General features: G+C 43.7%; 1 protein-coding gene across 4 annotated transcripts in view; it reads right to left on the reverse strand.

Annotated features, from left to right (window-relative positions):
* Window positions 1-25,272, reverse strand: part of kirrel3b (kirre like nephrin family adhesion molecule 3b) — a 186,262-nt gene that overhangs the window by 14,503 nt on the left and 146,487 nt on the right. For all 4 annotated transcript variants that reach the window (XM_042064695.1, XM_042064693.1, XM_042064694.1 and 1 more), the window contains exons 5-9: window positions 19,027-19,177; window positions 8,884-8,989; window positions 1,774-1,922; window positions 1,446-1,573; window positions 370-496 (exon numbers count right to left, since the gene is read on the reverse strand). In XM_042064695.1, the coding sequence (XP_041920629.1) occupies window positions 370-496; window positions 1,446-1,573; window positions 1,774-1,922; window positions 8,884-8,989; window positions 19,027-19,177 (661 nt within the window). The remainder of the gene's footprint in view (window positions 1-369; window positions 497-1,445; window positions 1,574-1,773; window positions 1,923-8,883; window positions 8,990-19,026; window positions 19,178-25,272) is intronic.

The raw sequence follows: 25,272 nt of genomic DNA on the forward strand, positions 1-25,272 counted from the left end.
TGGTCCACGAGTCTCTGGCAGCCACCATTATGAAGTCATCCACCATTATGAAGTCATCTCATTCGCCTGGGAGCCAACGCTCCACCTGCCGTCAGTGATTACATCTGATTTATGGAGGGGCAGCCGGGGGAGAGAGTGAGGGGTGAGAGGAGACCTGTGGGCTTATTGGTGGAGGGGGGGAAGGTGTATGTGTGTGTGTGCGTGTGTGTGTGAGGGGGGGCGGGGGGTGGAGAAGGTGAATTTCTATCTTCGACTGTGCTACATGTTCATAGCACCACAGTAACACTCTAGCCAGCCTTCCATCCCCTCCCCTCCCTTCCAATCCCTTGCCTTCCCTGACCCCTGAATGTGTCGCGTTGTTGTGCTTACCATTGACCGTGAGCGAGACCTCTTTCTCGCCTGCGCCAACCCTAGGGACCACGGCACGACACACATATTTCCCAGCATCCTCCTGCCTCACCGCCTTCAGAGTCAGGATGTTCTCGTTGCTCAGGACCTGTGAGAGAGAGGAGGTCAAAAATCATCCCCCCCCCAAAAAAAAAGGAATAAAAAGAAAAGGAAAAAATGATTAGTCCAGCACTCTCTCAAAACCTTTTGCTCTACACAAAAAGAGCACAGGCCATCCATACTCCAGTTAGACCCTCAAAGGGCCACTTTTTAATTATTAAAATCCAATTTGGTCGCAGGGGGGGGGGCAAGGGACTTCAAAGTGGATGACAGTCAGAGCAGGAGGGAGGGAGAGAGAGAGAGAGAGAGAGAGAGAGAGAGAGAGAGAGAAGAATGAGTTGGCTGCTTTCACCTTCACAGTGGCGGGGCAGCGGATTCAGGTTTTTATGTCCACCGTGATGGTAGAGAGACACAAACAAAACGGAAAGGCTATAAATCGTTCCTTTAATGGAGCCTTTAGAGTCTTTCAAAAAATGACCCTGTGTGTGTTCGCTGGGTTTAGCGGCGGAATCAGGACGTTCTGGATGCCAGGAGTGTGCTGTGCTATCTTCATTTGGCAAACAGATTAGCTTAAGTGAACATATGGCCATTACATCCATTATCTGAATATCATTTTTTCCTTTTCCATTTCATTTATTCATATCTAATTCCACATTTCATACAGCACTTCCCAATGCATAATGTCAATATATAACTTTAAACTTGAGGAAACATTTGAAAGACATTTATTCTGTAATACTTTTCCACATATCCAGCAGGTTATGTATTTTTAGCTTTTGAAAGCAATGCTAGGCTACTTTGAAGTTTTTGGCAGCTTAGAGCATTAAATGTAATTTGAAGCCTTTCCACAGCAAGAGGGTAATTTGGTAATTTAAGCAATCTCCAAATTAAAGGATATCAGTTGATTCAAGTGAATTGAACACTGAATCTTTGTAATAGAAAAGCTACAAACACAACTGTCAGTGCAAGCTGAATTTTACTGTTCAGGATAAACTTACCACTCCAGATCCTCGTTTCATCCAGACGATAGTAAGGGAGGGATTGCCTGTCCAGGCACAGTTGAACTCAGCGTCAGACCCCAGGTCCACCTGCAGTGACTGTGGTTCAGTGGCCATGCGAGGCCCAACTGTCCAAAGAGGGTTAGAAAATAATTACAACACATATTTAAACATATCGTAATATCTCACAATATCAACATGCGTAAAAAAGACATCTGGAAGACTGAACATACTGTGTTGGCACAGTAGGAGCTAACATCTGTTTTAGCAGTCGGTCTAACAACACAATTAAACATATTCTGCTTGAAGGCAGTCGATGGGCACTCACAGTAGACGTCCACATTGCGACTGATGTTTGTACTGCCCAGGGGGTTGGTCACTTCACAGGAGACGGGTTCGGTGAAGAATGAGTGATCTACGACGACTTCGTAGGTGTCACCCGATACCTCTTTGATTATACTGCCTCCTTTGGCCCACCTTTGAACAGCAGAGAAAAAAAGATATTGATTGTCAGGGCCAAGCTATTTGGCTGAAGCTGGGCACTCCTTGAGAGGTAGAGATCTGGCGTGGTTCAGAGATTATATCGGTGAGAGCTCTTGGCAGAAAGTACAACTAGTTGGACAAATTTATTTAATTAGAGCCGGAAGCATCTCGACGACTGATCAGAAAGCGGGATCTGCATAAGTGCCTGTGGAATAAGAACTGCAGGTGTTTTGCGGCTCGTGCAGCTGTTCGAATTTCAAACCTGCGCAAGGGGAGTCAGAAAACAAACACTTCACTCAAGAGGCAGGCCTCTGATTACTAAGGCAATGCCAAGCACAGCTATTTCTTTTTTCCCCATTCCCACATCCATTCCTATCTTTCCAGGCATTAACAAGCAAAGGATAACACGATGGCCCTGGACTTGGAAATGAGAGTGAATGGCTGACATATCAGTGGCTCACACATGGCCACCAGGAGATGAGCACGCTTACGAGGGGCCCCAGCGAAGTGAGGGATCTGTGCTTGCTTCAGCATGTTTCTTGGCTGGATGAGGAGCAGGTAGCTCAATCTCCTGTTAATGTGGGCCGAGGAGGACCACCAAGAAAAAAAAATCTCACTATGACAAATAGGCTAGGCCCCCCCACTCAACACATCGAAATTACATTCACTGTACGCACCATAAAGGAGGCTGACGGTAATAAATTGATGCAGGCCACGGCAAGTAACGTTTTTGTTTGTGTTGCAGACAGAGGCAATCCGGTGACAGGTAGACTGTGCCGCGAAAACGCGGGGAGGCGATGCTTCTCGGGGGTTGTCACCGCTTGTGTTCGCCGCTCATTGCTGCGGATGGCTCCCCGTCGACAGAAGAGACAGAAGCCATTTGTAAAACCAGAATGTGGGGAACTGGGAGGAAGGGAGGGGGAGTTTGTCCGGGCCTGTTACTTGAGACTTTTCCGACAAATTGAAATGCTCAGCAGCTGCTATTCTCCACTAAGGCAGAGCGAGCGCTTGGCAAACTGACTGCGAGCTAAAAAAAAAATCCAGGTACGTCTTTGAAGAGGAATGAAACCGGTCCCTTACGCCAAAGGACAACCCAAGAACAATTCATTAGTGTCAGAAACAACTGACACCCCTAAAACAGAGTCAACTAAATAGGAGAAGATATGTCCCTTCATTCTACTAAAAAGGAGCATTGCTGTAATTGGCTTGGATAGCCTTTGCTAAGATCTGGCTAACATGTCCCATGCTTTCATATAGAGAGAGACTGTCAATGTTAGACTGCTTGCACAGAGGGACACCTGTGTTTCTAAAAATATTTAATTTAAAGCAGATGGGTACTCTTGGCTCCCCCACCCATACACACTAATTTGTATTATGGGGGAATGCTAATAGCCAATTAAAGGCTTTCTCACCTGCTCTGGAGAGCTGATGGTGGAGAGCAGACGAAAGACTTCACTGATGCAACGAAACTCAGAAGACATTCATCTTTATCTGAACATCAAAGACTTTTTGCGAAATTAGGTAAGTACACCAAACCAGAACCCAGGGATGCTAAAAACTCACAGAAGCATGATGCATGAAAGTATTTTAATTTACAACCCAGCATCTCAAATTATTAAAAATAGCTCCAATTAATGGTAATTTCTTTTCATTAATTTCTTCCAAGCATTTAATGTGACATTTATGAGGTTGTAGCAGTTGTTTACGCTGAATTTTTCCTTGACATTCAAAAACCATCTCTCTAAGAACACTTTTGTAAAGAAGGTACTTTGATGAGGAAAAACTGTATGTGAGAATGTGAGGATACACATGGGAGTAGATGGATGTATATCGTCAAACCTAAGGCTGCCTTCTGTGTAGCATTGCTTTCTCTGTCTAGCAGTCTTGGCAAGCCACTGTCCTCTTGAAAATGAAGTTATCATGGTTTGAGGGCAGGGGTGTCTGAATGCTGAGACGTTATTTCAGTGCTGATATCTTCTCCTCCAGCATTTGAGGCTAAAATGCCTGTGTGAATTATGAGCTGGTCTCCATCCAAGATCAGCGGGAGCAAACACAGCCTGTTAACTCATATCCACAGCTAACGGCCTGGGCAAACGCTACTCAGGAATATGAATACAGATGGAAAGTATAGAGAGATACCCCTTGTGTGTGAGTTTGTGTATGTGTGTGTATGTCAGACTGTCAAGACCGAGTGTATGTGAAAGAGAGTATGTGTGTCTGTGTGTGTGTGTGTGTGACGTGTGTGTGTGTGTGTGAGTGTGTGTTTATATGTGTGTGCTATTAACAAAACATGTCTCATCTTTAAAAATGTATTATCATTTGCCGGATTCAAACAGTGTGGGACCTACTGACCTTTCAGATGGCTCCACTAATGGGTTACAGAGTTCATCCAACCAGGAGTCCATGCTGACAGCATGCGGTAAATAAACTGATGGTAAATACGTGCTGTCTCTTCTGTCAAAGTCTCATCTCAAATAACTGAGTAGTTTATCTTCTGAGGTGGCACACACAATATTAAAGAGGGAATGCAATAACATAAACTGACGCCTTTGATAGAGCTGACTGAGTTTTCAGTTTTTTTTTCGCTCTTGTCTCCACTGTCTTTCTTCAAGGTTTTGAATGACATTTTAATATTCTCCTAAGGGCTAGAAGATGTGTGTGAGGAGGATGAGCTTGTCAGACTGTACCTCTCAATTTAAAGTCTGATTACATGTCTGGCAATAGAAACACAGTGGGGCACTGCGAGTCTGTTGTATTTTCTCCCTTACAACATCACAGCATGGAAGTCCTTGTGGTGCACAACAGCCAAATCACTCTAGTGTTTGGCCAGCATGCAGAAGATTTAAATTTCTGCTAGAGATATTGACTGTGTCCACGCTGTTTTGTTTGTTGCCGTGGCGCCTGTCAACAGATGAATCACGGCGCGTGGCCTTGGGTGGCGTGGAGAGGGCCGCCAGGGAGACGCGGTGGCGGCGGCAAACAAACGTGGGAAGCGGAGTAGCAGTGGTGGCAGGGGCTGGTGCCTAAGTGTGCACACATCAAACGCACGGCAAACAAAGCATGGTGCCTGTTACAGATGGAGAGCGAGGAAAAAAAAAGAGCCTCTTCATTCGCCACCACAGAGATGTCGCCGCAGTGGAGGAAACTTGCGTACAGAAGCAGAACGACTAGGCCTAATGACAATAATGACAACGATGGCGGTAGCGGCAACGGCAACATAATCATTTGGAGTCTGCTGAGGATTGGAGGGAAATGTTTGTTCAGGAGGCGAAACGTGAGACGGGGCTAGTGCCTTGTTAAAAGCCTCTGTTGGATACGTTGCGTTTCAGTCAGGCTCCCCAGTCTCTTCATTGAAATCCATGGGCACTGTGCACTAGCCTTAGATAATGGAGAGTGAGCACTAGCCTTGGATAATGGAGAGTGTTCTCTGTTCAAAAGGTTCAACTGGACGTTTCAAAACATAAGTGCAAATGTATACAGCATGTGGGTTTTACAAGGGCTGTGTATAGAGATGATGACAGCATTCATCCCAGGCTGTGGCATGCTGTCATGTCAGGTTTGATAGTGAAGAAAAGAGACAAGCCACAATGAATTCTATGAGTGACAGAGGAGGTAAAGTTTCAGTTGTTGACAGGAATACATTAATGATTCAGTAAGATTGCACCGACTGTCTTGACTTGTGGACATATTCCGCTGTCAATATTACGAGGGAAAGGTACCATGGGGATAAAAATAATAATGAAAAAGCTCTGCATCACCCCCCTTTTGTATGTTATTATTCTTTGTTATCGGCCTTTTGCCAGTGACTGAAGTTGATGGAGATGTCATGAAGAATGATTAGTATTTCAATTCAAATATACATTCAACACAGTGTCAACGGTGACATATTACACTCATATTTAATCTGGCTCTACCACAGTGACGGGTTGAAATGTTGACACCATCCTTTACATGGCATTTTATCCTAACGGAAAACATTACCTTATCACTTATACCTATAAAGGCCGACTGCAAAGCAGCCTGAGGGAGCATCATTAAAGGCCATCCGCATCATTTTAATTACTCTTTAGTATTAATTGGAATGACGCATGAGGACTAATGATTTTCTAGGAAGTACTATAATAACTTCACTTCTACCTTTACTTTAGCATTATTATGTAAATGTGGGAAACACTAAAGGATGCTTTCTTTCATGTTTCCAGGGTGATTATTAGACAAGATGCTTGGTTTTTGTCTCGTCTTCTAATACTACTATGAAAGCATATGGTGTAAGTTACCATGAGGCAATGCTATTTGGGTATTGCGTACACATGCTTCACAACTCATTTTGCTAGGGTAACATTACTAATGTCACATCATCATGTCCTCCAGATCAGCAATAGAGTGAGGTTCTTGTGATAGCCCTTCCCTTCTTCCCCAGACGCAGTGGACAAAAGAGGGGATAAACGGCCCTGCTCCCTGGGGGTGCTGTGGAAGAGCCATGGAGCTGTGAATGGAACTGTTACAGCTGGGATGACATATGGTTGTTTTCATCCTTCCATTTTTAATACCGTTTCCCCCCATGAGTTGCAGCCGACATTGTGTGTGTGTTATGGTGTACAGCAGCAGGTTGGATAGATTGTTAGGTGTGGGGTGTCCTGCATCATCTTCATAGTCAATATTTGCACTATAAAAATGTGATAGACTAAAAAAGGAATGGTGATGCAGGATATTAAGATCTGCTGCGATGTGACTCACTATTTTAAATGGGCCCTAAAAGGGTACTTGTTTTTGTCTTCTCTCTCTCTCTCTCTCTCTCTCTCTCTCTCTCTCTCTCTCTCTCTCTCTTCACTCTCCTTCCTGAGTCTTCCCACCTTTGCTTCGCAGCTCTGTAGGGATGTCATCTCCCCCACTGGTGAATGGTCCTCTTGCTGCCCCAGCATGCATGTGTCAAGACGTCAGGTTTCATCAGGACTCCGTGTCAAGGGCAAATCAGTAGCCTCCCCCAGTTCGCTCTGATATGTTATTTTAAAAGGGCAAGGTCCCTTTGCTGAGGATAGACCTGCTGTATCTCTCTCCTGCTACCGGTGAGTAGGTTGTACATCCATTCGCTTTCCCAATACATCCTCTGGATTCATTGTCGAGCAATTCCCTTTTCTATTGATTTTGCTCCACTTATTCCTCACTCGCTTTTAAAAACCCACAAAGAAAAGGATGTCTTGACAAATCACCCCGGTTTTACCCTTTGCCAAGGCCGAAAGCGAGGCTTGGTGGGAAATAAATAACTTTTTTATACATATTTCTTCCACATTCTCGCCTATTTGCTGTGAAAAGGAAACATTTTATCTGCAAGTTTGACGGCAGCATCAGATAGAGACACCGCCCCCACTGGCTGAGGGCCCATTGTGGCTGTGTGCGATGTTTCCTATACAGAAATCTGGTTTCTGCTGGCAATAGACTGTACAATATGTATAGAAATCATCTTGAAGACTTTTATGTTGAGCTCCTCCACTTGAACAAATGAGCATGAGGAGATTATGTTGGAATGCTGCAGAAATCTATATCACCTACCAAGGCTGTGGAGACGCCATCAGAAAAGAAGAGTTATGCTGACACACCAGTGTCTGATTACATTACATTACATTTGGCTGACGCATGTTGATAACAACATGGACACTGCTGGAATTACTGTGGAAAGTGAACTACCTAAGCAGTCAAATGGAGACTGTGAACATGTGGAAGCAACACCCCACCCCAACTCCCCTGAATACCCATCACCATCTCCACACCATGTCACTCCCTGCAAGTATGCAGAGACCAATGCCAATAACCAGGCAGCTTTTTAACAGCCCAATACCATCAGCAGATCCCCTGCAAACAGGCAGGCTGTGTTAGCCCGAGACTTCACCTGTGTTTATAAATCACTATGGGACCAAATTACCTAGCAGACATGCTTCAGCAGTACACACCTTCAAGGCCTCTCAGGTCTCAGGAGAAATACGTGTTAGTAAAACCTACTGTTAGAACTAAACATGGTGAAGCAGCGTTTAGTTGCTATGCAATTCAGCTCTGGAACCAACTTTCAGATGAGATCAAAGTTGCCCCAACTGTAGCCAGTTTCAAATCTAGACTTAAGACCAAACTTTTCTCAGATGCTTTTTACTAACTGATCACTTATTTTTTACATTTGTTACTTTTTAAACTATTCTTGGACTATTGCCCTTCTATGCTTTTATCAACTATTCCTGTTTGATTTTGTTAATGTAAAGCACATTGAATGACCTCTGTGTATGAAATGCGCTATATAAAGTTGACTTGACTTGACTCCTCATAACCAAAAAGGTGAAAAAATGTGTCAACTAATAATAAATGAGTAGCCCTGAATCCCCTATGACATTTCAAGGCATGAGTTGAGTTTAACTAGTGTAACAGAAGCTCTGTAAACTGCCATGGTGAAGTGTAGTGCACACTGATAAATGACGGATTACAATACAGTTTCTATAGGATTCACTATACTGTACTATCCCAGTAAAAGCAGACATGTAAGATATCTCTTTATTACCTCCTGAGTTTTCTCCTAGAAACAGTGAGCTTAAATAGAAGTAAAAGTAGGTTTTAGGTTTACATGTTTCTGACACAGTACGTTTACCTGACTTATGATGAGACCACTGTTCAGAGCTTGGGACGTCAATTACGGTGGATGGTTACACAATGCTTCATGTAATTTTTGTCTCAAGCTGTTTCTAGGGGAATATGTACAGTATGGCTAAACTGACACATGTAAATTACACAATGAGAAACATGTCTACAGCATCTACATAATATATCAAACCCAAAATTTTCTGCGGTTTACACCTCAGTGTACACCACTCCATTATTAAAAGTCCCAGGATGCTGTAAACCCTACAGAGAACACTGTAAAAAGTGTTCACAGCATGGAGAGAATAACACAGACAGACAGGACACAGTTGCTCACCTGTAGTGAGTTACTGGGGGATTGGCCTTGGCGGAGCAGTGGAATCTGACAAGGTTGCCCTCTAACACTGGCTGTGGCTCCACCGACAGGTTGACCAACGGCAAATCTGTGCACAGAATAGAGAGAGAGAGAGAGAGAGAGAGAGAGAGAGAGAGAGAGAGAGAATACAGTCAAGAGCCTGCCCACACTCTTAATCATTTGAAAACTCATTTGCCGTTCACGGGCTGCAACTTATGAGGCATAGGAGACGGGCTTTGTGATCAAAGAAAACAAAATTACAGGTGTTTTAAATAACAGTATAACTAATTAATTTTGCTGTCTACAGTTGACATTAAAGGGAGGCAGGAAAAAATATCAGAAAAACAACAAAAAAACATTCCATTAATAGCTTGTTTGAAAATGGAGATTAATTGCCACAGCATTTTTGCTTTGAGAACATTCATTTACACAGACAAGAAAAAACAACCACTCAAATGACCACAATTTCAAACAAAGCTTCGAATCACAGACATGCAAAGTGAGTAAACAGTTTATTTGTGAAACAGGATGTGTGTCATTACTGCTAAATATCCCTTTCGGTTTCTGTAATGCTGTTTGTTTTCTACACACAAAGGCACACACATTGTGCCACTTAAACAAGTGAAAATCACAATGGGTGCTTTGCACCACTTGTTGCTGTCATGTTCAACGTTGTCATTATCCACCCTGCACTGCATAACTGTCTACATGTGTGCACCTTTCCTCAGTGAATGACTCACTGCAAAAACGTGAATTTAATGGTGGATACCAATGTACAAATGGATCTCTTCATTACCGCTGTATAGCTCCAGCTCCAAATATTTTACAGTGTTTGGTGTTTTAAGCCCCCAACGTCGTCTTCCAGGCAGCGCTGCATGGAAAGCACTGGGTTAGGGTTAGGGTTAAGGTTAAGGTTAGGGTTAGGTGCCTTGGAGTCGACGGTCGCAGCACTGCCTTGAAGTCATTCAGAAGCAAAGTTAAACTGTTTTGCTCCTCATTAATAAAGTCATAATGTTTTGTAATTATATTTTTATACTTTCCAAATGCTTCTCCATTTCTAAATGAAGTACAACGTTGATTACAAACCAGTTATTTAGAAGTATTCAGTGGTTTAGATTAGTTAGACACTGTGAGTAACTTTGAAAAAAGGATAGAGTAAAATTCCTATTGAAATATTGCTTAACTAATGATGATGAATGAATTAATTCATCAATGATAAACATATCATGAATTCCGAAAACATTAAAGTTTTGTTTCTGAACAAGTGTGTATGCATGAGGGAACAATGCTACATAGAAAATTAAGTCAGTTGTTTGTTAATGCCTAGGTAATGCGTCATAGTGTACCATTATTATATAGTGTTACCAATACATTGACAATACAAACAAGACAATATCTATCATACTGTAATTGCTAGTAAGAAGAAAACATAATCTGACTGTCAGTCACAAACATGACATGACATGACATCTGTGAGAATTACTTTAGTTATCAGGCTTGAAAAGTGTCTTTGTATTTGTACTGGGAATGAATATTGGAAGTGCATGGTTGGCAGGGGGGTATAAGTGTGTCTGTGTTGGCCGTGGATATATCAAGAGGAAAAGAGGGGAAGAGAAAGGGAGAAGAGGGATAGAGAAAGGGAGAGAGAGAGAGAGAGATAGAGAGAGAGAGAGATGGGATATCAGGAGCCAGCCAGTTTTTCCATTTTCCAGGTGCTTTCCATACGTTTGGAAGAGCTCCTGTATCCATGTGCTTTGTGTCCAATTACACTAATGCAATCTCAACTGGCCCCATGTAGGCTGGCTGGCAGCAGGGCTACTGGACACAGCCACTGGCAGACAGAGCGGGCACAGCCTGCTGTGGCGCGCAGACATCCCCCTGAGGACAGTGCTATCGGGGGGAAGAGAGCAAAATATGGAGGTAGGTGTATCTGAGTGTCTGTTTGTGTGTGTGTGTGTGTGTGTGTGTGTGTGTGTGTGAGTGTGTGTGTCTGTGTGTGTGTGTGTGTGTGTGTATGTGTGTGTGTGTGTCTTTGTGTGTGTGTGTGAGTGTGTTTACGCAAGTGTGCATGCACTTTCTCTTTGCTCAAAGTATGTGCCTTGCAGGCACACAGCTGGACTGGGTGAGCTCAGCTGCCACTGGGCCCCAGAAGGAGGGTGGTCCAGGTGCCATCCCTCCCTCTCATCTGCTCCTCTCAGCATGTCTGCCCCGGCACTGAGCCCCTCCCTGGGGCCAGACACCCCCTCACTACCCCCAACCACCCCACCCCTCCCTCTGTCCCCCACTCACAACCACACCTGTGCCAGCTCTCTCTCTCTCTCTCTCTCTCTCTCTCTCTCTCTCTCTCTCTCTCTCTCTCTCTCTCTCTCTCTCTCTCTCTCTCTCCTACCCCCAGACACACACACACACACACACACACACACACACACACACACACACACACACACACACACACACACACCTCCGTCGGCCCTAGAGAGGGAGCATGGGGCTTGCGCCAGGCACCTACCAGCCAGGTAGGTGTGTAGTAGCAGCGCTGGTTAATTGGGCGGGCAGAAAGGTGGGCAGCACCGGTGGCAACCTGTGCCAGTGTGCGTTGTTCATGTAGCGGAAGAAATAAAACCCCTGTGCGCTACAGAGCACACACACCACACACACCACACACACCACACACAGCACACACACCTTGTGCTCAGTGGGGCACCTTGATGTTAAGCGTTGAGTGAATGCGGTACGAAAAGAAAAAGAGGAAACTTCCGCCGCACTGATTCTCCGGGCTGCGCCCCTCGTTAACGTCGCTTTTGTATAACTGATGAGGCCTGGGGATACTTTCAAGTCTCTGCCAGTCTTTTAAGCAGTGACCCTCTCCCAGTGAAGCGTCTCGAGCGGGGGTCTCTCTCAGGAAAAGCTGTGGCACCGTGCCACCACTTTCACTTTTTTTTTTTTGTCTTGAGTAATGAAATGGATGACTTCTTGGCTCTTAAAAATGAATGGGTGGTCCCTGAAGGCCCAAGTGAGAGAAGAGAGGGATGATGGCTGTCCAGTACCCAGCCTTCATCCCCAAGAGTGAGAGAGGGAACGAGAGAGAGAGAGAGAGAGACTCTGTGACTGGATTCAGAGACGACATGCAGTTGTGTTGGTGACCTATGCCTCTGTGATAGACAGCCACTTAATAAAGGAGTCTGTTTGTCACTTTGATGCATAAATGCATGAGTCTGGAGGCTCCATTTGAGGCCTCGTGACAGATTATCAATATGCAAGGCTGCTAATTCCTCACATTTATCTAGAGAAAGAGGGAAAAGGCGCAGTGGGGTTGGGGATGGGTAAAGCTTGAAACAGAGAGTTTGGTGTGACAACAGCAACGACAGGACAAGGTGTGAGAGCAGAGGTGGTGGTGGAGGTGGTGGCGGAGGTGGTGGTGGCGGACGGATAAAATAGCGAAAGAAAAAGACAGTGGTGCGCTGACAGCTTTTGATCGGGAGTTCAAAGAGAGAACCAGATGGCGTTTTTGAACAATCGGCCAAGTTGCTCCGAAGTTGCTGCGGCATTGCCAACATAATTGCTTTCTTCCTCTTTCTTAAAGCTCAATTTCCAATCTCTCTGGGTCATTGTTGCCAGCTGTTCACAGGGAGACGATGCCTCCAGGTTTGATGTCTGTATCCCTATTTATTTATTTATCTACTTATTTACTTAGTTTTTTATTTATTTGCTTACTTATTTACTTTTTTATTTATCATTTATTACAGTGTGTGTGTGTGTGTGTGTTCCGGGAGGCATCCATGGCTAATCCCCGTGGGTGTGAGCATACACACACACACATTGCTGATCGACCCCAACTGTACAGCTGCTGGGAGCAGACACAGGCATGCGGCACGCGGCACCCTCCAGAGGCGGAGGAGGTTCTGGAGGACCCACATTTGATTAGCAGACAGGCCCCCTGGGCATGCATGGCGCTCATACATTCACAATGAGAACGCCCCCCCCCCCTCCATACACACACACACACATCCGCCCCCCCCGTTTATGAGATCTGTTTGTCACAACTCAAAAGCGTTTGACAGCAAAGTACATGGGCTGACTTCAATATTTGGGTTGCCGTGCCATCTTGATTTAAGAGCTTAACACTTGGGCTGAGGGTTATATTCATAATGTATCGCTCCTTATTCGCATATGTGATCGCAATATTCAGGCTGTGACACAGATACAGATTCTTGCTTGAGCTGATTATTCAATACAGAGTGGAGTAAGGAGCGGCATTAATTAAAAATTCCGCTTTGCTGAAAGAATGTTGAAAATATATGAGTGTGTGTGTTTCAGTGTGTGTGTGTGTGTAAGTGTGTGTGTGTTTTTGTGACCTTCGTTTCTGTTGAGCTGAGACTGTAGCTGTTCACAAAGTGTAACAAACATACACACAGACACACACACACACATGCATACACACGCACACAATATATTATGAGACTACATCAAAGCAAGAGAGCCTTAACCGCTTGGCAAAAAGAGGCTTGTGCATTGAGGAGGAGTGAGAGAAGAGAGAGGAAGAGAGAGAGAGAGAGAGAGAGAGCACCTGCCTCATCTACAGTACACATCTGCATAGCTTGCATTAATTAGTTTCAGCAAATGGCACCTTCACTTTGCTCTGCTAGCTGATTTGAATTGCACACATTCAGATACTGCTTGTGATCACTGGCTTGGGCTATGGAGAGTGTCCTATCATCATCCATGGTCTTGTGCCTGAATACATTACACAACCAGGCAAGACTGGGCGCTCAAGGCAAGCATTCTAACTTTATTTTGATGGGCCATCATAAACAATCACCGAACCATCTGTTCAAAATTAGGAACACAAAGAGATCTAACAGTCTCAGATTTGGAGGAAGGGCTCGGGTTTCCTAAGACCTGAGGTTGCAGTTAAGAACAATGGCTAATGATAAAATTCTACTTTATATTTATTTAATAGTACCTGATCTTTTTAGTGACTATTACATAGTGGATCGTAAAAAGATATTGTTGTATTGATCTACATTTCTGTTGAGGTGAAAATACATCCAAACCTCTGCAGACAGATCTGTCATCCAGACAAATATATTCACCCACACATTCCCTACCCTCTTTAAAACTACACTGTCTCTCAGTGTCACCCAGACATCAAAATGAAATCCTTTCTGACCTTCAAAGGCCACCATACTTTCCTCAGCACAGAATCTTAATAAGCCTCTCAAGCCATAGCCAACTACTGTAGGTCATGCGGTTCTGTTTTACTAGTGGTTTCCAGTTTCGAAATGAGAGACGAAGGATAATGGTTCACACCATGACTTCAAACACAGTTACAATGTCTAACCTTGCACACAGCACACTTTTTAAATCTTCACTGTGCTTCTGTCTCTGGTGTGGTGTTTTAACAAACCACTGTTACTTCCCACTGCCCAGAACTCTAATCTCCAATTAATTATCTGGCATCTACTTATCAGTATTTGTCTTGTCAAGTTGTTTGTTGTTTCATAAGGATTAAGTTATTTCAAAGTGACTTTGTGTTTGAGAACAGTTACAGAAACATAACACCAAAATGATGTTTGTCTTATTATTGTTATTTACAGTACTAATTTTATTGCAGATGAAAGACAAGAGCTATAGTCTAGTTTTCTTGGCTTCTGTTATTGCTTACTTTTCTCCTCTAACCAAGAGAAAAACAGTAGCCAGGGACTGCTTGGCAATGGCCACAGGGAACAACCACAAAGAATGGGAATGGTTATTCATTAGTGTCAGACTAAGGGGAAAAAAACCCTGTCTGTGTCTGTGGTACACAGTGGCATGATGCACCGTACTATTATAGTACCAGAATTATTCGATAACACAAAATAATTACTGCCGACTTGCATTTGCATGTCTAGAGCCGACCTGGGGTGTGTGGCCTGGACTCACCTCCCTGTTTCATATGCACAACCTAATTTGGAAACACTGTAAGTGGCATATTTAGATGCTAATTCGCTTAACCCCTCAGTCAGATAATACTGTAAGGACTTATGTTCGCGCAAAAAATGCTGAGGTGATTCTAATGCAAACGCATTACAATAATGACAGGGGGGAAATAGTGCTGTGAAATGCATTGAATCTGACAGGTTTAAACTGAAAAGCGGTGTCCAGTTTAATGTATTAATTGCTCTAATTTTAGGGTGGGCACTTAATCTGTGAGAAAATGGCCTCTCAGCTAAAAAGTGCACAGAATGGGAATTACCCAAGTTGGGAGCACAATCCAAAAGGTCTTTAATTACTTTTGTTGCCACTGACATTATCGTATTAGACCAAGCACTCAATTAGTCAACTTTAAATGAGGAGTGACAATCTTTTAAAGAGGTTTTATGCAGAAAGGCACAAGAGGACAAGTACAAATACACCAGATGTGCCTGGCGGCTTCCGTCCTTGTGACACACACACACACACACACACACAATTACAAAAGCTCTTATAGATAGACATGCACACCCACCCACGCACATTCACCCGAAGGCCCACACACATGGACACACACACACACACACATACACACACACACACATATTGTGACACATCAACACACGCTCTTAGACACACATACACCCACAAACTCATATCTGCCTCCTCATCCCCTGGTAGTAGATATCACTCTGCTGTGTGTGTGTGACAGCAGATCGCTATCAGTCCACTGCTCGTCCCGCTGTCCCTGTGTAAGTGCCTCCCATTCAGCTGCATAAATAAATCAAAGCTCAGCCTAATATTGAACACTCCGGGGAGACTTCCTAAACAGGCAGGCAGAGAAAGAGAGAGGGAGAGAGAGAGAGAGAGGGAACGGCCATAAACTAGGACAGGACCCATGGCTCCTCTCCATTTTACCTCCGTCTCCATCTCGTCTTCATAGAATCCGCATTCTAACCTCAGGAGCACACCACAAAAAAAAAAAAATAAAGACAGAAAACTTAGCTAAGCTAACGGCGGCTATTCAGCTGGGACCCTTCATTGATTTGCCCCTGTGTCCTCCATTTATGGATGGCCCTTGGTGTCAGGGGCAAAAGAACACTTGTGCCATAAACACAACAGACGTTTGAAAGACGCAGACAGAGCGATGGCTCGTGTAATTATGTCTAGTCAGGAATATCGCAGTAACAGAAAAGATTTGTGATGCTCGGTCATACCTACAAAGATCATTCAGTCAATTTAACTCCTGATTTATTCAGCTACAGACTGGGCTGGGGCTTTTGTGGTGTTTTAAATGCACTCTCAACACCGTTCACATACTGAATTGAATTGAATTTAATTACGGCAGCAGTAAGAGAGCATAACAGTTCATCATCTGCAGTGTTGTAATACATCCCATGGCTTTCTGTGTGTGAGTGGGAAAAAAGACAGTGTCATCTGTAAAGAGTCAGGGAGAAATTCAGCGCAAATCATTCTCTCTCTGTGTCACCAAATTTGGGTGTTTCTCTTCCCTGTGATTGAGCTGGCCCAAATTCTTCTTGTTAAATGCTTAATTATGTTCACTTCAAAGAGGGCTGCCGCTGAGTGTGTGTGTGTGTGAGAGTGAGTGAGTGACTTGGAAAGAGAGAATGTATGAGTTTGTGTTGGTAAGTGAGAGTGTATATATGTGTGTGTGTGTGTGTGTGTGTGTGTGTGTGTGTGTGTGTGTGTGTGTGTGTGTGTGTGTGTGTGTGTATTATGAGTGAATGACTTGGAAAGAAAGAATGTATGAGTATGTGTTAGGGACTGTGTGTGTGTGTGTGTGTGTGTGTGTGTGTGTATGCAGCCAACAGAACAAGCCGAACGTGAGCAGCACGCCCGGTATGTGCGTACACGCCCAGGGCCTTCTCCAGACTAGCCCTTCTCCTCTACAGCTGTGAGTCAGACACCCACTGCGTTCCCCCAGCTGTTGTCTCTCCTGTGCGAGCTGACAGCTGTCCCTCATCAATATGAATGGTTCTGAGACTGTGGGCCAGAGGAGCCTGGGGATGGGAGCCCGCGGAGCCGTCAAAGCCCTGCCGCGGGAGGTGCTTGCATGGGTCGCTGCACCTTGCTAGTCCCCTCCATCACTTATTTATGGAACAGCTGTTTGTACACTTGCGCACGAGATGGGGTGAAAGTCTTTGGGACTAGCCTTTAGGCCCGACAGACTTTTCAACACTCTGTTTTAAAGCCTTAGCAACCGTCCCCATCACACACACACACACACACACACACATACACACACACACAGAGACATATCACACTACACATATACACACCACACACATACTCTTCTCTCTTCAAAGGATCTGTGCAGAGTAAGGCTATTTAGAGGGGATTGAAAGCCTGTTTTGTTGCTTCGACTGTCATACTTCTTTTCTTAGGCCTCACTCAGCCTTGCTCTCACCTGCTGCTTTGCACAACAATCCTCGTAGAGACATCTATTCAACCGGAGCTTTTGAAAACCTCCAACAATATGCGCCCTCCCGGCATATTTTAAGCACTTCCTGTGAGCGGGAAGCTGAGGCAGGAATCCTATAATCAAATTAAGGAGTGACGAGACCTGGCGAATTCATCGCCGACATGAATGAATCAAAGTTCAATTACAGTCCGTTTGATTTCTCGCGCGGCTTAATTAGAGGGCGGATGTCTGTGCGAGTTTGAAGAAGCTCGGTGAGTGCTGGCTCAACAGTGTCCTCAGGGCCGGGGCCCGCCGAGCAGCAGGGAGGGAGGGATGGAACGAGGGAGGGAGGGGGGAAAGAGAGAGAGAGAGAGAGAGAGAGAGAGAGAGATGGACGAAAAAGAGGCTTTAACATGTATGACAGAATGCTAAAGTCTTACTGCTTGTTTGACCATTTTGATGTGTGGAGCATTTCTCTCTCTCTCTCTCTTTCTCTCTCTCTCTCTCTGTGTCTTTCTTTCCCATTCTCTTTTTTTTCTTCTATTTATTTTTATTCTCCCTCCGTCAGCCTGAAGGTAGGACTGCCAAGTCGTCTGAGAGCATTCATCACGCTGCTCGCGCCCACTCAGTTATCACCTTGTGTCACCGGCGCCAAACCCACTCGTGGCGTCGGTGAGACATGGCGCAATTCGCGGCAGGAACTGGATCACGGGCCATCACAGAGGCGTCTTTTATATTACTGTGACAACACACTTCCATCTCTCTGGAAAACCCCCATGCCGCAACCGAACGACATTGCCACGGAGCTTGGCATAAAAAAAAAAAAAACAGAAAGATTAGCCGCGGAAAACTTGGGAAGGGGTTGCGGGTTAGGGAAAAACAAAACACCAAACAGCCGTTAATCATTTTAACGCCCTCGCCTCCTGCTTTCGCTCTTGCTCTCGCTCTACCATTGTGCCGAAAAGTGCCTCTTGTGGAGCACATAATAAAAAGAATGGAGCCGTCAACAGCCATAGATCCCTAAATAGCATTTTCTGCTTTATTAGTCATAGTTAATGGTGTTGAAGGGGGGACTGTGAGTGATGTAAAGCCTTTTTGTTCAGAATCTCTCGCTTATGTCGAATAGTTCTCGATCAAAAAAAGATTCTCCGCCATTCCGCCGGATGAAAACGTTTTGCTTGAAAGGTTCCCTCGGCGTGTGTTTGAGGAGGGAATTGTGCACGGTCTCGTAGAGAAGACTGATGGAGACGAAGAGGGGAGAGCGAGCCGAGACAAACGCAAGATTCCGTAGAGAAGCACTCTCGCAAAAGACAAAAAAAAAAGAAAAAACGAATCCCATTTGTTGCAGAGAAATGTGACCAGTGATATTTCACTGCAAGGGAGAAAGCCAAAGCCATCCCCATGCCCCACTCTATCTAAAATAATAGGCAACTTAATTAGAAAAGCTAACAGACCTTATAAATGAATCAGTGCACTATAAAAGGGGGGAGAAATTCTACACCGCAAATCGGCTGAATAGAAATTAAAAAGTTTATAGCGCAAAAGTACAAACCATCATGTCATGTATATCAATTTCATTAACTTCCTTGAGTTGTCATCGAGGCAGAGAGGGATAAAGAACAGCCTACTTCATCAGTCAGCCTGGCTGGCATAATCGCTCCATTGATACATAATAGAATAAGAGACTAACACTGTTTGGACTTGCATGGAGAAATGCAAAGAGCTGAAAGCTGGGCGGGGTGTGTACTCACGTTGGATGTCGATGGTGACGCTGGTCTCCTTGCCATTGGGAACAGCCTTATTTGAGGCCCGGCAGATTATCTGTTGTCCTGATTCGATGTTGGAGGGTGAGATGTACAGTGTGCTGATAGTGCTCTCTCGTCGGCCATCTCGGAGAAGTGTCTGGGGAGACAGAGAGAGAGAGAGAGAGGGAGAGAGAGAGGGAGAAAGAGAGGACAAGTTAGTAGGCCAGCGTTAAGTTTCATCCAGGCATGAGAACTGGGGTTCTAGGGCAAATCCAGGCATGAGGACTGGGGTTCTAGGGCAAAGCACAGACTCCATTGCTCCTAAGGAGCTCATTGGGGCCACATTTGAAATGTTGCTTTCTCAAATGAGATGCCCAGGAGACTTCACCAACAAATAAAAACCCTGCTCCGCCACTGTCTGTTGCTGTACGAGCTGATTGATCCGGAGAGGAGAAGGAGAAGAAGAAGAAAAAAAATAGTGAGAGGTTGTTTTTCGAGCCCCCTCTGTAAATCTCAAGAGCTGTGCTCTGGTGCATGGTTTGTCATACACCACAAAGGAAATCAATCTTCTTCTTTTTTCTGTCTTTTATTTCTGCCGTGCTCAATTTTTTTTTTTTTTTTTTTGGTGGGGGTGTGGGGGGAGGTATTGGGGGAAGAGTGCTGGTTGAGTTGAGCTCTGGTGAGCGCCATCTGGAAGCGCTCAACAGAATCCGCCGGCTCCGCTGCCGGGACGACTCGGGGAGGATGCTAACCGCCACTCCCGCCACGTCAGAACGAACTCACCCAGCAGAACAAATTGGCCAAGCCAACAGAGCTCTCGCTGAGGCCTACCACCGAGCCAGGGGAGATACTCCACACACACACACACACACACTCATACACACACACACACACACATACACACACAGACACCAAGTGATGCCGTAACTGAGTGGAAAACGGTTGAAAAATAAATAAATAAGTCAAAACAAGATTTCCTCCTTGACTTTCAACAAGCTGCGGTGTACAAGCAGGGCCAAACACACATATTGGCTTCAATTTAGCTTGACAACATTCATATGCCTCACTCGAAGCCCCATTACGATTACTGTCCCCAAGGCTAAAAAAACATGCTTCGTTGAGTTCCACACGATAGCAAAATTCAAAACATCTATTTCTCACATTGTTTTTTTCTCATGCCATTTGAAATTTGAAGTGGACATGACTTTTGAGATCTTGTAGAATGTGCATTAGCAGTCTATTGTCAAATAGGGCTGGGAGAAATATATAACACTGACATTTTAACATTAGCCCCTTGTCTTTCTTGTCTTACAGTTCAAAGTTTTGAGCTATTCAGGAGGGAAGTTGAGGTTGCCCCGGCGACCTGCAGCTCACAGTTCACCTTCAGCTTCTACATTACAGTCACCTCCATAGCTCAATGAAGATGACAATGTGGTATTTTGAGCTGCGGTAATGACCGGGTAATAATAACTGTGCTTGTCAAAGAACATGCTATTGACAGCACGATTGCTAATAGCAGTAATTAAGCACTCATATTTCACTGTTCTTTTTGATTTCAAAGGAGGAACATTTATGTATATACTATGCTACGTGAAGGATCTATGTGGAGGAGGCCATGTATTAATTTGTCACTGATTGTGTCATTATGTCTGGTCAGAGTTGAAGGCTCTGTGGATTAAAACTGCTCCACACTGTTCATTCCACTGGCTCAGAGTCAGAGCTGTGTCAATAAATGTTAGCACACCGTTGCTGCAAACCACAACCTTCAACACTGTATTTCTCCTTCCCTTCCAAATGCGCTTTCATGCAAATCAACTAATTGTGTGTAAATCCTCTTTGTCATACGTCTGTGACATGCAGTACTCCCAAAATGTGAGATGAAAAGGTGGGTGGAAACAATGGCCTCCTCCTCCTCCTCCTGCTCCTGCTCCTCGCCTGCATGATGATGAGATGGTCAGATCAGGGCAGAGAGGTTGCGCATGACGCCTTGGCACTCACCTCTAAAGCAGAACATATTAACTGTCAGCTCTGGGATGTGTCAATGTAATATCCTTTCTGACACAATCAGGATTGTTTCTCTCATTTCTCCCGACCTGTCTGAAGTCATTAATCTCCAACAGGCCCCCGAAACGGCGCAGGGACTCAACACTCATCCGTGCGTCTTAAAATAGCTCTGAATTGTGAGTGGATAATTCTTCATATCTCTGGCTTGAGCGTGTCAGAAGAATGCTTACCTCTTCAGTGTGGGTGGGAACAGTCAGGCAGGCAGAAAGAGGGAATATGCAGATAGGGTGCTCTGGAGCCACTGGTAAGACAGTGCATCAATACTGCTTGTATTGCTGCTTAGTTAACACTAAGAAATCAATAACAATAAGCCTGTTGCATTACTTTGTTGTTGTTCATATAGAAATAAATGTGTGTGTTGAGGATGGTAACAGGCTGAATGATGCTTGTAAACCAATCTCATGTCAAATTTTGACTGTTTTGTAAACACAAACAAAACACAAACTTACTCTAAGTAATTCCACTGCCTTTCTGTTATTAATTCATCTACAATATTTCTTAGTGAGTTTATGATCATAAATCCAGTAATTGATATAAGAGAAGCTTAAGCATGATCAAGGCAGCCATGTCAAATGATCAGTTTTTCTTACGGCTCTCATGACATCTATCCATCAATATCACTTCCATTGCTTGCAGTCCTTTAGCTGCCTGCAACCCAAGTGCATGACACTTCTGGTGTCAGGTCTACTATCTCAGTGTAATGAGGTTTTCTAGGCTTTGCAAGAATGCCAATTAAAAAATTACAAATCAGAGACAAGAAATACAGGAGGGTAAGAAGAAAGGAAGGCCAGAACACTTACTCAACATCTTAAGAAAATGAAAAGGAATTTGGTAAAAAGGAATTGGGCAAACACTAACACTAAAGATCAAAACGTTGAATGCTAACAATTAACACGGAATAGTTTCACTTCCTTTGCTCACAGACCTCTACATGGGTCATTACAAGAATTAGAAATATCCTATAAACATTTATCGTTATATGAAAATGAAATGGTTTTGCTTCTTATTATCATTTTACTCTATATTTTAGAGAAATTGTTGAAAGTGAGGCTGCTTTCACCACATACAGAGGAAAATGTCTGTGATCCAGAGATATCAGAACCATGATGGTATAGGACCTTATAAAATCTTGATTTTACTGTTTTTCAAAATCATGATTCTGAATGCTTAGTTGTACTAAACAAGGTATACCTTTTGCTTTTTGTATGACCCATGTCTAAGCAAAAAACTAAACTGAATAATTCCATTAACTGTGCACTATATTGTAATGACACTGCTGTTCTGCATTATACATGTTAATAAATGTGTACTTACAATGTAATAACAGAGCCAATTATGTGAGGTGAATTTTAACTTGTCTATTGCTAACACCTGTTCTAAATGATTATGGTCCCATAGAATAGTGGACCAGTATAATTCCTAGTCTGGCCACTGAATGCATTAACATAATAACAACAGCCCGGAGTCCAGGGTAAATTTATAACAGGTCTTTGATTGCTCAGATTTCTCTGGCCAAGCAAACAATGTAAAATGCTGCAAAACAAATCAGATAGGTTATAAAGTTACTAGAAAACCAAATTTCGAATGCAGTAACATTTATGTTTAAAGACCCAGTGCATGATTTGGTTTCGCAGAAGGTTGTTTATTTGAGAATGTGAAATTGATGATGGAATCCCTTCCATACTCTACAGTGTTGATTGGCTGGAATTGTTTATGGCTTGGTCCAAGCCATTATTGTTTTTTTTCCCCTCATTTCTTGTGACTGGATTTTGTTCAGCACAATCATTGCACGGACAGAGGACTGTGAGGAGCAATTAATGGAATTGGAATCACAGACTGCATCTTGATGCTTAGAAAATTGCAATTTGTAGCATCTGGAGATGTAATAACAAACATATGTCTGTACCTAGTGCTTATTGCGTGTTAGGCAACTGCTGTAAGATGATTTCTTCATAATGGAAAAAGGGACAGGGAGTTGTGTTTTTGTGAAGCTAAGCTACTTCCTGGCCATCTTGATTGCCCTATGAGACCTCAAGGGACATCAACTGAGAAGCATTACAATTTTTGCTAATCTAACAAGCTTTTGATCTGTCCAAACATGTGAGAGTCACTCAAGGTGACATAAAAATAGCCATTTACAGAAGGTTTATTTAATTACAGATTACAAAAGCACCAGATTTTGTGATGCACATTACTGGGTATTAATTTTTTCAAAGAACAAGATAAATTAACTTTGTTTTAACTTTGCTTGGACCACACAGATGGGGTTAAAGTGGCATTCGGCGATTAACCTATCTGATTCTAGCACATCCAATTCAGATTAATTTCACCATTTCACTGTACAATTAATTAAAAGGACCCTTTAATTCTTCACTCCTCACACACCACCTCCACTGACACTCTTAATTTCTTTGGGAAAAGCCTGTGAGGTTAATTTGCATGGCATGAAAAGGTAAGAGAATGAGAGAAAAGTAGGATAAAAAAAGATTTTGCTAAAAAATGAAAGACCAGTTAATAATTGATGTAAAATTACACACTAAATTATTATTCAAAAGAAGAATCCATTCAACTTTTATATAGTTTACCTGTCAGCTGCATATGACAGGTATATTTCATAGGGAATAAGTCTTGTGGAAGTTGTCGACTTTGGTGTGTTTTCTACCACTGTCTCATGTGGTGATGACTATTTAGCAGACAGGAAACTTTGCTGAGATGAAGGTTGGTGAAAAGAAATAATGGAAAAGACAGATAAAGAGACATCTCTGAACCTTGAAGGGGGCTGAGGGAAAGAGGCAAAATGAATAGAAACGTATCTACCGGAGAACGATAAGGAACTCTGCTCTCAAAAGCCCAGCAGTTTGGATATATTGAAAGAGGCACAGACCATTCTGACTGTTAGACATGGCTTGTCTGACTTGATTTAAAGCATGGATACATGGCATACCACTGAACTGTATGACGTAGGGGGGATGGTTGTAAATGCTGGTTGGAAAACTTACTTCACATACTATTTTGTCAATGTAAACAATTTATAGAGCCAAGAAACCCCACAGGAGATATTTGAAAACTAAATGCTCCATCTAGTCCCATTATGTGTTCATCTTCATAAGAGTGTGGCTCTCCAGATTTTTGTTTCCGAGAGGGTCATTTCAGCACACTCCCGCCTACTTGCACACATGCACAATTGAAACACTGAGTGGATCTGAAATGTGCCTTTTAATGTAATTATTGCGTATTGTGTAACCAACAGATCTACCCTGGAGTAATAGTCCATATGTCCCCACTCACATGTTAGCAAAAAAAGAAAACATCGCTGGGTTCATCACTGGCGTTTGTATGGAGGCAACAGCTGTCTCCCGACTTCCTCACTTCTGTTTCGACTTTAGTGCAATCATCCGAACGTGTCGCGGCCCATCTATCTCATCCGCTATAAATGGCGCACAATCACCGATGCATAACTTATTCGAGAAGGGCTCTCTGCTAATTGATCACTTAAGAAATCTCTATGTGAACGATGCCGAAGAATGGCACTCTGTGGGTTTAATAAGGGGCACTTTTTTCCCTTCTAAATCCGAGTAAAAGAGAGCCGTTCGGCGAGAGAAAGAGGCACTCGCTCCCCTGCTCAGAGAGCGTCACCGCGTCAGCTCTCATTTGTTCTGATTACCCAGCGCAGGTTAAGGGATTGAGCGAGGAAGGCTGATTATGCCTTTTTATTTCCTCTCCTCTGTGCCCCTATCATTCTGGCAGAACGATTGTCTCTTAATTGAGCACAGTGCCTTTTAATGGTATGAGTGGTGATATGAGGCTGGCCGCACTAGCTTCATTTGTCCGTGCATCTGCACACCGACATCATGGCCGAGACAGGAAGTAGGATGTCCTCCTCCTCCTCCTCCACACCACACACACACACACACACACACACACACACACACACACACACACACACCGCCTCTTGCTTCCTCCCCCAGTGCTACAAATAAGTAGCATATTCAAATCTCCTCTGCTGTCTCTGGGGGCCAATCAATACCCTCTCCCTGCTCATGAAGAAACGCCAATAATGGAATGACACAGAACACAAGAGAGGGTGTTACCCCTAAGAGCTTCCATTTATATGGAAATTCCAATCACCCTTTTGATTACATGTTGAGACATTCAGGTGCAGCGCTAGCAACACAGTTCACATTCTGC

The sequence above is a fragment of the Alosa sapidissima genome, chromosome 15, assembly GCF_018492685.1.
Source record: "Alosa sapidissima isolate fAloSap1 chromosome 15, fAloSap1.pri, whole genome shotgun sequence".
Classification (NCBI taxonomy): domain Eukaryota; kingdom Metazoa; phylum Chordata; class Actinopteri; order Clupeiformes; family Clupeidae; genus Alosa; species Alosa sapidissima.